This window comes from Phacochoerus africanus, chromosome 3, assembly GCF_016906955.1.
Source record: "Phacochoerus africanus isolate WHEZ1 chromosome 3, ROS_Pafr_v1, whole genome shotgun sequence".
Taxonomy (NCBI): domain Eukaryota; kingdom Metazoa; phylum Chordata; class Mammalia; order Artiodactyla; family Suidae; genus Phacochoerus; species Phacochoerus africanus.
Window position 1 is genome coordinate 169,997,594 of NC_062546.1, and position 13,594 is coordinate 170,011,187.

Consider the following 13,594-nt stretch of genomic DNA (forward strand, 5'->3'; position numbering starts at 1 on the left):
TCTTTCTTGCATAATAAGAGGCACTCGCAGTACAGTGGTGCCTTGAATTCACAGATGCTTCTCTCCAGTTGTTTATGGTAGGACAGAGGGGGGAAGACAAACAATCACTGTAAATTATAAGCACTTGGCTCACTCTGGGTTCTCCCCGGGTGTTAATAGAGCAGAGTTTTCTTACTTAGCCTTAATCTTTTCTTAAAGTCAAAGGGATAAGAGATGGGGCCCCAGCTTTGATCATTCACCACGTGATTATTCATTCGTCCAGCATTTTTACTCAGCCCTTTCCATGTGCCAGGCACTGCTGGGAACTAGAAAATAGTGCAATAGTCAATCTCTGCCACAGGGAGTTTACATTCTATTGGGGAAGCCAGACAGTAAACAAACATACAACATAATTTCAGGTGGTGGTAAATACTGTGAAGTAAAATAGAAGTGTAGGGGGCCAGAATGTGATGGAGAGGTTTTTTTATTTATTTATTTTTTGTCTTTTTGTCTTTTCTAGGACCGCACCTGTGGCATATGGAGGTTCCCAGTCTAGGGGTCAAATCGGAGCTACAGCTGCCGGCCTACACCACAGCCACAGCAACTCAGGAACTGAGCCGAGTCTTCAACCTACACCACAGCTCACGGCAACACCAGATCCTTAGCCCACTGAGCGAAGCCAGGGATCGAACCCTCAACCTCACCATTCCTAGTTGGAGTCGTTAACCACTGAGCCAAGATGGGAACTCTGAGGTTATTTTAGATCATTAGAGAAGTTTTGTCTGGAGTGTTTATATTTGAGCCAAGACCTGAATGAAGTGGGAGAGCAGTTGTAAAGCTGGTTATGGTGTGTTCCAGGCAGAGCATAGCTAGTGCAAAAGTCCTGTGGCAGTTTCAGTGGATTCAAAGTAGCTGAGACTAAGCAGTCCCCAGAAATGGCTTTCTTCATAATTTTGCCTCCTTGGTAGAAAAAAACCGAAAGGCTTGTAATTGAGAGGCTGCAGTTGTTGTTCTCTGTGGCAGAGGGATTAAAGAAATAGAAATCTGCAGTCACACCACTCATCACATCAGCAAGGTGAAATCTGGATTGACCCTATCCAATCCGCAGTTTCCTGGCAAGTAGCCTCTAGCACAATGCAGGTCTACTTCTTCAGATCTTTAGAAACCATAATTCACAGCAGATCTCCTGAAATGCTTATAGCCTGGCTCTTCATACAGACTGGTTTCTTTAAAACATTTTGGAGCAAATCTAAGCTTGTACAAGAAATTTCATTTGATCAAACTACAATGTGATTTTTTAAAATATGGAATGATTTATACTGGCATGCAATGCTATACTATGCAAAAAAAAATTTAAGAAACTTAGATACTGTCACTCTTTGTATGGGGCCTTTGAATACTGTGGTCAAAAGACAGTTTTGACAAACAAGAAGGTGAGACAATCAGAAGGTCTGTGTACAAGAACACAAGCATTGGAAAGTCCAAAATCTCTTCTTTTAATAACTTTCTTATCACCATAAGGTAAATAACATCCAACCTATATCTACTTCTTCTTTTTTTTTTGTCTTTTTTTTTCTTGGGCCGCTCCCACGGCATATGGAGATTCCCAGGCTAGGGGTTGCATCGAAGCTGTAGCCACCAGCCTACATCACAGCCACAGCAACTCGGGATCCGAGCCACATCTGCGATCTACACCACAGCTCACGGCAATGCCGGATCGTTTAACCCACTGAGCAAGGGCAGGGATTGAACCCGCAACCTCATGGTTCCTAGTCGGATTCGTTAACCACTGAGCCACGACGGGAACTCCTATATCTACTTCTTAAACAGAAATGATGGTCAGACATTCAGTATTTTTCCTTTGGAATTAAAGAAAATAATGCATGTAAAGATACTGTGTAAGTACAAATCACTCTGTAAATATTACAGTTAAGGTCTCCACCAAACTCTCATAACTCTTAATGACTTTTTTCAAAATATGCCTCTCCCAAAGGCTTAAAAAAATTTCCGCATTAGATCAAGTTGACCTGCTGAGGACAGAAAAACAGCTCTTAAGACTTAACAGCCTCTTTTTCATGGATAGTTCGCTTGAAGCTTCAACAAAAAGCAGGCATTGGTAAAGAAGGCTGGAGCATTTTTGTTATAAAAAGTTCTATGATTTGGAGTTCCCGTCGTGGCTCAGTGGTTAACGAATCCGACGAGGAACCAGTGAGGTTTCGGGTTCGATCCGTGCCCTTGCTCAGTGTGTCAAGGATCCGGTGTTGCCATGAGCTGTGGTATAGGTCGCAGATGCAGTTCAGATCCCGCGTTGCTGTGGCTCTGGCGTAGGCTGGCAGCTACAGCTCCAATTCCACCCCTAGCCTTGGAACCTCCATATGCTGCGGGAGTGGCCCAAGAAATGGCAAAAAGACCAAAAAAAAAAAAGTTCTATGATTTGAACAATCATATTAATGTTTTTTTTTAACCTATGTGGCTTTGTTACTTTGATCAGAAATTTTTTTTTTTAAGGGTAGCACCCACAGCATGTGGAAGTTCCCAGGCTAGGGGCTGAATTGGAGCTGCAGTTGCTAGCCTACACCACAGCCAAGGCAATGCCAGATCCAAACTACATCTGTGACCTACCCCACAGCTCACAGTAATGCCAGATCATTAACCCATAGAGCCAGACCAGGGATCGAACCTGAGTCCTCATAGATACTTCGGGTTCCTTACTGCTGAGCCACATTGGAAACTCTGAGAGTTGTTGATTACTGCTCTTATCCATGGGCCTTTTTTTTTTTTTTTTGGTTACACTCATGGCATATGGAAGTTCCCAGGCCAGAGACTGACTCTGAGCCCCACCTGCAATCTACGCTACAGCCGAGGCAGGGGATCAAATGCACACCTCTACAGCAACCCAAGCCACTGCAGTTGGATCCTTAACCCACTGTGCCATGGTGGGAACTCCTCCATGAACCCCTTCTTAGAAGGTGGCTAACTCCCGGTCAGAACAGTGTGGCTGGGAGTTTCCATTGTGGCGCAGTGGAAACGAATCCAATTAGGAACCATGAGGTTGCAGGTTTGATTCCTGGCCTCACTCAGTGGGTTGCAGATCTGGCATTGCCATGAGCTGTGGTGTCGGTCATAGATGTGGCTTGGATCCCACATTGCTGTGGTGGTATAGGCCAGCAGCTGTAGCTCTGATTCAACCCCTGGCCTGGGAACCTCCATATGCCCTGAGTGTGGCCCTAAAAAGCAAAAAAAAAAGAAGAAGAAGAACAGTGTGGCTGGCAGTAATTTCCACTCTGAGCCAACAGAGCAGCCCGGCTCAACTAGATATGGCCAGAAATATCATTTCTATTCAAAATTTCCTTTTTGATGATGGGAGAAAGAAAAGTGCATTTCTTGGAAAATGTGTTTTGTTCAGTTGTTTAAAACTCCACAGGAAAAAAAAAAGGGAAATTTCCTTTATGGGTATACAGAAAATGCCTAATTAACACTTTCAAATTAAGATCTTCCTTAGAAACAGTGATTTCATTTTCTTAAAAATCTTTAGGATTCTGGAGTTCCCGTCGTGGCGCAGTGGTTAACGAATCCGACTAGGAACCATGAAGTTGCGGGTTCGGTCCCTGCCCTTGCTCAGTGGGTTAACGATCCGGCGTTGCCGTGAGCTGTGGTGTAGGTTGCAGACGTGGCTCGGATCCTGCGTTGCTGTGGCTCTGGCGTAGGCCGGTGGCTACAGCTCCCAATTAGACCCCTAGCCTGGGAACCTCCATATACCGCGGGAGCGGCCCAAGAAATAGCAACAACAACAACAAAAGACAAAAAGACCAAAAAAAAAAAATCTTTAGGATTCAGAGACATGAAAGGTTTCACAGCCTTAAAAACTAGAAAAATATCGCCTTGGAGAATTTTGCAGCCTTTCTTGTTGCTGAAGGCTAAATACAAAAACCTTGTTACCTTGTTATCATTAGCAGCAAAAAGTTTGGGGTTTTTTTGGTTTTTTTGTTTTTTTGGGTTTTTTTTTTTTTTGTCTTTTCTAGGGCCACACCTGCGACACAAGGAGGTTCCCAGGCTAGGGGTCCGATCGGAGTTGTAGCCGCCAGCCTACACCACAGCCACAGCAATGCGGGATCCAAGCCATGTCTGCAACCTACACCACAGCTCACAGCAATACCGGATACTTAACCCACTGAGCGAGGCCAGGGATCGAACCTGCATCTTCATGGATACTAGGCAGTAAGGTTAGGGTTAGGCTTAGGGTTAGCCATGATGGGAACTCCAAGGGGCCTGATTTTATGGTAACCTGATGGGAAAGAGTCCTTTCATTTGGACTACTACCCAGTTCCAAGTGGCCACAGCTGTCCTATCCTGCTATTCTATAAGGTTGGTGACGGTCTTGTTTCTGGAGACTGTGACGTTCCCCACTTTGAAAACTCAAAAGCAGCTTCTTTCCACCTACTCTCCTCCTTCTCCATCACTATCACCCTCTCTCATTTTCCTTTCTGCTTCTTTAGCATTTTAGACACCTAAGACTTTGTGAAAGCTGGCAGCATGTAAACACGATCCTACTGGAGTTCCTGTCGTGGCGCAGTGGTTAACAAATCCAACTAGGAACCATGAGGTGGCGGGTTCGGTCCCTGGCCTTGCTCAGTGGGTTAAGGACTCGGTGTTGCCGTGAGCTGTGGTGTAGGTCGCAGACACGGCATGGATCCCGAGTTGCTGTGGCTGTGGCACAGGTCTGCAGATACAGCTTGGATTCGACCCCTAGCCTGGGAACCTCCATATGCCACGGGTGCAGCCCTGGAAAAGGCAAAAAGACAAAAAAAAAGAAAGAAAAAAATATGTGTAGATGTATAACTGAATCACATTTTTGTACACCAAAAATTAACATTGTAAATCAACTATGCCTCAGTTTGAAATAAAAAGTGCCACCTGTTTAGTGCAGTAAAGGAAGCCCTTCCTGCCAGATGAAAGAGGAAGGGCATGTGAGAATTTCCTGTGCTGGGGGCAGTCTGCTTTACCTGCCTTGCTTTCTGCTGTTTTGTCCCCAGTTGTTAGTCGTCAACCCTATACCTGCACACACAGCCTTGCGTTTCTCTGAGCAGGGGGAGGTGCATTGCCAGGCCTAGAAGCCCGCATTCCTTTGCCTTATGGTTTTGGAACCTACCCCAACAACGTGTGGAAACACAGTCTCCAGCCCATTGTGCTGAAAGCTGAGCCACAGACAATTGGCAGAGCCTTAAAGCAGCACAAACACACTTGAGTCACGAGGGTTCTGTGAGATGGAGCACAGACTGGGACCACCCGACTCAGGAGATGAGAGACGACTTAGTGGAGGTGGCCACAGAGCCTCCCTCAGAATACAGAACCTGTAGTTCTGTTCCCATGAGATGCACACACAGACCACCTGACACACGTGCACACCCATGCACATATACTCAGGCATTCACTCACTCATTCTCCACCATGTCCTCCTCTCCCTGCCTCTCACGCTGTCTTGGAAGGTATTTTGTTGTGAAACCGGTTTTACGCTGAACATGCTTGTGCCAGGAATGCAGGGATTTGTTTCCTGCAATACATGGTGATACTTCACACAGTGGCCTTTCTTATTGCTGAAGGGAATTATCTGAAACTGTTAGTGAGTGTATATTTTTGCATCTAAAAGCTCTCCTGCCTGGTCTCTGGAAGGTTACCTTTAGATGGGCAAAGCTGGAGGCATCCCTCAGATTAAGAGAGGGAATAAGCGATGCAGAACAGGAAAACAGGAAGAAGGCAGCCACCTCATCAGGTCAGGGAAGTGAGTTATGATGGACTTTTTGTAGCTTTGTGGTTAAGATATGGACCTGGAATCAGAGGGGTCTGGGTTGGAAAACCAGCCTTACTTTTGATGATTTCATTTCTCTGATCACTTAGTTTCTGTATAAAATAGGGGGAGAGGTTTGTGGAGAGAATAATTCTGGTTACTTTACACCATTGTTAAAAGGTTTGAATAAGATACATGAAAAGCACTTAGGAGTCATCACGTAGTAAGTGGCCAGTATGCACTGATGATGGTGATAACGGCAGCAGAGGTCGGCAAAGCTACCTTCTGTTTCCATGATTCAGTGATGGACTCACAGAACTCAGAAAGCTGTTCTATTCGTGACAACAGCTCATTACATTGAAAGGATACATAGTAGCATCAGCAAAGGCAAAAGAACATAGGGCCAAGTGCAGGAGAGACCAGATGAGGATTCTAGTGGTCTTCCAGTGGAGTCACGCAGACAGCACCTACTTTTCCCAGCAATGATATGTGAGAAGACACACAAAGTATTGCCAGCCAGGGAAGCTCAGCTGAGCCTTGGTGTCCAAGATTTTTATTAGGGAATCAGTCACACAGGAACAGATCACCTGCATGTCCAGCCTTTCCAGAGGTCAAAGGATATGATGTGACCCAAGGCTCAGGTAAACAAAAACACTCCTATAAGGCAAGATTTTTCAAGGGCTTAGGTGTTGTCTCCCAGGAGCTGGTCAAGGGCTCAACCTTCCTTTTTTTTTTTTTTTGTCTTTTTTGCCTTTTGTAGGGCCGCTCCCGCAGCATATGGAGGTTTTCAGGCTAGGGGTCTAATCGGAGCTGTAGCCACCAGCCTACGCCAGAGCCACAGCAACGCAGGATCCGAGCTGTGTCTGCAACCTACACCACAGCTCACAGCAACGCCGGGTCCTTAACCCACTGAGCAAGGCCAGGGACCGAACCTGCAACCTCATGGTTCCTAGTCGGATTCGTTAACCACTGCACCACGACGGGAACTCCGGCTTAACCTTTCTTTGGAATGTGCGGGGTTTGGACAAGGGAGGGTTCCTGTGCTCATCTGTTACTGCACCATGAAGATCTGAAGAACAATCCTGGGTTGATGACACTAGGCTTTGAAACCAGTGAGGATGGAAACAGAATATCTCAGAAAACTTAACTAGAAGAGTCATCGGTCTTTATTTTTTTATTTTATTATTATTTTTTTTTTTTGTCTTTTTAGGGCCTCACTCTCAGCTAATGAAGGTTCCCAGGCTAGGGGTCAAATCAGATCTGCAGCTGCCGGCCTACACCACAGCCACTGCAATGCCGGATCCAGGGATCCAATCTGTGTTTCATGGATGCGTTACTGCTGAGCCACAACAGAACTCCCAGAAGTGGCATCAGTCTTGACATCCATGGTGAATGTATTACTTTAACTATAGCTGTCAAGAACCAACCACGGAAACCATGATTTTTCCCTTCTGTGGAAAGGTTCATTTGTGCTGTATACTAGATTCCAGATATAAGTCATATCATATGGTATTTGTCTTTCTCTTTCTGACTTAACCTCACTTAGTATGAGAGTCTCTAGTTCCATCCAGGTTGCTGCAAATGGCATTATTTTGTTCTTTTTCATGGCTGAGAAGTATTCCATTGTGTATATATACACACACACATCTTCTTAATCCAATCATCCATCAGAATACTGTAAACCAGCTATAATGAAAAAAATCAAAACCATTATATAAAAATTTTTAAAAAGTAAAAAAAAAAAAAAACCAACCACGGAGAAAGAGGAGGAAGGAAGAAGGGCATGATGGCCCCAAACAAGGGAGAAGTTAAAAGGAAGATCAGCAAAGGCCAATGAAAAGCAGTTTAAATCCCAAAGCTGGGGTCCTTAAAAAAAAAAAAAGAAAGTGCAGTTCTGTTGTGGCTCAGTGGGTTAAGAACCAACACAGTGTACTCGAGGATGCGGGTTCGATCCCTGACCTCATTAAGTGGGGTAAGGATCCAGCGTTACCACAAGCTGCAGTGTGGATCACAAAGGCAGCTCAGATCCAGGGATTCTATGGCTGTGGTGGAGGCTGGCAGCTACAGCTCCAATTCAACCCCTAGCCTGGGAACTTCCATATGCTGCAGGTATGGCCCTAAAAAGAAAAAAAAAGGGGGGCGGAGGGAGGGAGAGAGTAAGAAAAAAGAAAAAAGAAAGTTGTGTCCTCATCTAATAAGTTGGGAGTAGGTGAGACTCGAGAAGGCTGCAGTAAGGAGTTCCCATGGTGTCTCAGGAGAAACGAATCTGACTAACATCCCTGAGGATGCGGATTCGATCCCTGGCCTTGCTCAGTGCGTTAAGGATCCAGTGTAGCCGTGAGCTGTGGTGTAAGTCACAGACAAGGCTCAGATCCTGTGTTGCTGTGGCTCTGGAATAGGCCGGCAGCTATAGCTCTGATTCGACCTCTACCCTGGGAATCTCCAGGGCCCTAAAAAAAAAAAAAAAAAAGAAGGAGAAGAAGCCTGGGGTAGCAAGAAGATGACTGATTGAGTATGGATCTGAGTCCCAAAGCAGAAGGGTACCCCAGGAACCCAGGTCTAATGAGGAGGAGAATAGGAAGTAGGTTTTGGAAGAGACTAAAAATCCTCATCGCCTTTAGCTTAAGAGTTGACCCGAATCTACCTAGACTAGACTGAGGAGCACTGTCCAGTGTCCAGCCCAGCCCGGGCGGAACAGGCTGATTCTAAGTCAGACAGCCCAGTAACTCCCAAAGCAGCATTTAGGTAGAAAATCAGAGATGTCCCTTTGAAGAGGGCAAACTAGTCCCTTCCATTTGCACTTCAACACAGATTACAAGCAAATAGTAAACGTGGAACTTGTAAAGATATCCCAACCAGGTTAGGAGTTGGGCTGTGTTTTTTACTGTTTTTTGTCCTCTTTTTGTACTTTTGGGAGATAAGCTTAGGAGACAAGCTTTCAGGAATCTTCACAATTTTCCATTATTATGGGAAGCTTGTTTATGTGTTTAACATCTTTGTTACTAAAAGTCAACAAAAACATGACAGCAAGCAGAGTGGGGGGAATGTACATTGTGTTTTGGGGCCAAACCTAAGAGGGAGAGTTCCCAGCAGAGAAAGGAGGTGAGGACAAACAGGTCAATTTCTTGGGGCTTGTAGCCCAGGATAGAGCAGTGAGCCCGGAGGTCACCTGGCAAGAGCATCATAGCACATGAATCACTTGGCTGAAGGTGAAGACACGGCTGATCTCAGGTCACTGCAGAGGAGTCTGGGTCTGTAGTTCGTGAACAACTCTCAGTCTCACCATTTCCCCTTCCCGTGCCCCTCCCCCAAACGTGTTCACAGAATTTAAAATTCTCTTTGGGATTCACATCTAAGATGCAGAAAAGATAGAAAACACAGAGTTCCCCTTGTGGCTCAGTGGATTAAGAACCCAACTAGTAAGCATGAGGATGTGGGTTTGATCCCTGCCCTCGCTCAGTGAGTGAAGGATCCGGTGGTGCTGCAGGCTGAGGCGTAGGTTGCAGATGTGGCTTGGATCCCACGTTGCTGTGGCTCTGGTGTAGACCAGCAGCTGCAGCTCTGATTCGACCCTTAGCCCAATATTATGGGTAGCAAATATCACAACCCCAACCCACTGTATCTTCAGAGTTGTCACTTGAAAGGAATGGTGCAGTCCCCAGGAAAATCCTGCCTCCTCCCATCAGAAACATTTTTCAAAACCTACAGATTCAATATCATTTTCCTGGTGAAATATTGCAATGGTATTATAACATTAAGTATTTCATTTGCTTTCTCTCCTAGATCCCAAGAGATGACCCTACAACATTTAAGCCCTGGTCTATCCCTGTAGCATAACGCTGCTGTCATTTCCTAAAAGGTAAGACCAATGAGCCCAGAGATAATCACTCAAAAAGACAAGATCAGCCACTCCCGTGGCTTTCAAGCTGAATTCTGTGGAATGTTAAGATTGCACAAGTATGTAAATCAAGTTTCCTTTTAAAATCTTATCCAACATTTTAATCCTTCTACAATAAATGTGCCTGGAGTTCCCGTAGTGGCGCAGTGGTTAACGAATCGACTAGGAACCATGAGGTTTCAGGTTCGATCCCTGGCCTTGCTCAGTGGATTAAGGATCCGGCGTTGCTGTGAGCTGTGGTGTAGGTTGCAGACATGGCTTGGATCCCGCGTTGCTGTGGCTCTGGCATAGGCTGGTGGCTACGGCTCCGATTAGACCCCTAGCCTGGGTCTGATGCCGCGGGAGTGGCCCTAGAAAAGGCAAAAAACAAACAAAAAAAAGTGTGTGGCTTTGGATCCTGACAAAGGAAACTCAGGGTGCTTTACCTAACATGGCAGTTTTTCTTTTTCTTTTAAAATAAATTCAATATGAGAATGCTGATCCTGCTGTATAGCACTGGGAACTCTATCTAGTCACTTAGGATGGAGCATGATAATGTGAGAAAAAGAATGTATATATGTGGAGTTCCCATTGTGGTGCAGTGGAAATGAATCTGTCTAGGAACCACAAGGTTGCAGGTTCAATCCCTGGTCTCTCTCAGTGGGTTAAGGATTTGGCGTTGCCATGAGCTGTGGTGTAGATCGCAGACTCAGCTCGGATCCTGCCTTGCTGTGGCTGTGGTGTAGGCCGGTGGCTGCAGCTCCAATTTGACCCCTAGCCTGGGAACCTTCCTTAGCTGAGCGTGTGGCCCTAAAAAGACAAAAAAAAAAAACCAACAAACAAAGACTGTATATATGTATATTTGCATGTATGACTGGGTCAGTAGAAAATTGACAGAACACTGTAAACCAGCTACGACGGAAAAAATAAAAATCATTTTAAAAAACCAATAAATAAATAAATAAATAAAATGAGAATGCTGTGGATTAAGATATTTTAAAGGTCCTACCAGTATCCTGATTCTTTCAAGAATCGATTACAACTTGAGTGCAAAACACCAAATTAAAATCTATTGATTACTGCGCTTATAATTAGTTAGGCCTATTTGAAAGAGTTGTTTCTTTGTATTCACTGAGTGCAGCTGCTACAATTTGGTACCGCTGCTTCACACAAAATGCAAAGCATTGAGGACTTTGGAGAATGGCCACCGAAACCAAGTGGGAAACAGATGCTGATAAAAAGGAACAAGTATTCTTATTGTTAGAAAAGTAAACTTCTGCTTTTCTGCACACTGAATGGGCAACACTAGAAAAACAGGAAGCTAGAGAGAACTACATTACAGATTCAGAGAAAGTGAATTTTTTTCATCAAATGCTAATTTCCCAATTAAATGTCTAAAAGAACCCACAAGTCATGGGTTGATATATATATTCTGTTGTGCTTTGTCAGATGAGAAATTGCATTAATGGATTTGCTAAATCAGACTAAATAAATGACATTTTTGTTTCTCCTTTCGCGATAACATCAAAAATCAAAACAGGCAACAGTTAAAATTATATTTTAAATTATTATAAAATAGTAATTTAATAACAGACACCCAGGTAGGGAGGACAAAATACCTGAGTTCTTTAATTACTCTCCTTACCTCTCTCTTTCCAAGTATTAAAATTAAATATAGGAGTTCCCGTCCTGGCACAGCGGAAATGAATCCAACTAGGAACCATGAGGTTTCGGGTTCAATCCCTGGCCTTGCTCAGTGGTTTAAGGGATCCGGCGTTGCTGTGAGCTGTGGTGTAGGTCACAGATGCAGCTTGGATCTGGCATTGCTGTGACTGTGGTGTAGGCCGGCAGCTATAGCTCCGATTCGACCCCTAGCCTGGGAACCTCCCTATGCTGTGAGTGTGACCCTAAAAAGCAAAAAAAATAAATTAAATTAAATTAAATGTAGCTGTGATGGCAAGTCTACTCTAATTCCTACATATAACAAGGTATATAAAGTGCATTGTAGTATGCCTGACACTAGTCCTCAATAAAGGACAGCTACATGCACACGCATGCACACACACACACACACACACACACACACACACACATACATTTGCTAAATACCACATTTTAACAAACTGGAAACCAGTAATGAATGAACTGGATTGTCAAGTTTTTGTACAGACTTTAAACTAAAGACCATCCTCAGATTGCAAGACAAATATAAGAACAAAACAAAACAAATCCCTCCTCAAAAAAAACACTCTTGCCACTTTTCCACTTACAACTATTTCTATGTTGTACTCCATACTGTCCTGCAAGTAAAACAAAATGCAAATAGTAATTGCATTCTGAGTCTTTAACTGCCATCCTTTATCTATAATTTCAAATGTTTGCACCCTTTAGTGTCGCATTTTCTTATGTATTTATAAGCCAGTGTTGAACATTGACTTTATTAAATTCGTTAACACACTAAAATCAAATCTGTATGTGTGTTCCCCCTGGCATCTTAAACCTCTGCTAAAAATGTGTAAAAACCTCTGATCTCATTTTACAGGATCTCTGTGGGTTGTTTTTTGTTTTTGTTTTTGTCTTTTGTCTTTTTAGACACATGGAGAGGCACATGGAGATTCCCAGGCTAGGGGTCAAATCAGAGCTATAGCCGCTGGCCTCCACCAGAGCCACAGCAACGCCGGATCCAAGCCCCATGTCTGCAACCTACACCACAGCCCATGGCAACGCCAGATCCCTTAACCCACTGAGCAAGGCCAGGGATTGAACCTGCATCCTCATGAGCCATGATGGGAATTCCCTGTCTGGTTCTTATATAAACAAAGACATGGAGGCCAAGGGAGAGTAAGTAACTTCTAAATGTACTTACTCAAACCTGTAAAGTTTATAATCCAATTTTTCAACGAATTATTGTCCTCCTCACACACAAAAGTTGAGATACTTATATACTTTTATAATTATTCTCTTTTCTGTTTTTCCAGGTATTTCACAAATGAAAAGACGGCTTATTCATCCTAACTGGACTCCAAACTGATATTCTTATCTTATACAGTATAAGAATTTAACATTTAAATATAAAACACTTTAAATATTTTAATGATTTAGAAACGTTCATCAGGTCTGATTACATCAACACAATGAATCAATACTTACAAATGACTTATACTTTCTAGCCTAGAGGCCATCAGACAAACACTGCAATAGTCACAGCAAGCAGTGAAATGCTGATTTGTTTCTGGATAGATCATGCAAACATTGCTGTGAAGGCAAATGTTTCCTTTGCATGTCCATCCAATCTAACTGAACTAGTCATACAGGTTACAATCCTAAAATGAAAGACTTCTTAGTAGGTGAACTTGTAATTACTCTTCCCAGGGATGTGTTTGATTCAGTGGCCACAGGTAAGGCCACAGGTAGGGACACTACGAAAGTTCTAAAGGTTTGGTACCGTTTGGTTTTGTTTTTACTATGGAGTAGCTATGGGTCTGTGTATGTGCATTTGACAGCAAAGGAGTATGTTCCTTGTGTCGGTCAGCTGTTCAACAGGTTAACATTCATCTGGAATTTGGAGGGGAGAAGCAGTGTAAAAACATTTTTTGATATATTATCACAAACACTTTTTAAAAAACATTGTTTATAAAAAAAAAAAAAAATCCAGGAGTTCCTGCTGTGGTGTAGCAGGTTAAGAATCTGACTGCAGTAGCTTGGGTCCCTGCTGAGGTGTAGGTTAGCCCCAGGCAGTGGGTTAAAGTATCAGGTGTCGCCAGCTGTGGCTCAGATTCAATCCCTGGCCCAGGAACTTCTGTAATGTCACGGGTATAGCCATAAAAAAAAATTGTTTTAATTCTTAAAAATTAAAAAAAAAATCCAATCTGGTATCAGTTTCAGATATACTTGATTGCTTGGTTTCCTAGATACTGAAGTGGGTAACACAGAGCCAAAGAATTCTAAATTGT

The 13,594-nt window shown here is 43.6% G+C and overlaps 1 protein-coding gene across 1 annotated transcript in view; it reads left to right on the forward strand.

Annotated features, from left to right (window-relative positions):
- The window catches only part of LOC125123424 (aldehyde oxidase 2), a 94,182-nt gene extending 80,932 nt beyond the window's left edge, over positions 1-13,250 (forward strand). Inside the window, exons 35-36 of the mRNA XM_047773184.1 lie at positions 9,548-9,623; positions 12,620-13,250. Coding sequence (XP_047629140.1) covers positions 9,548-9,601 — 54 coding nt within the window. The 3' untranslated portion in view covers positions 9,602-9,623; positions 12,620-13,250. The remainder of the gene's footprint in view (positions 1-9,547; positions 9,624-12,619) is intronic.
- Positions 13,251-13,594: the final 344 nt, after the last annotated feature.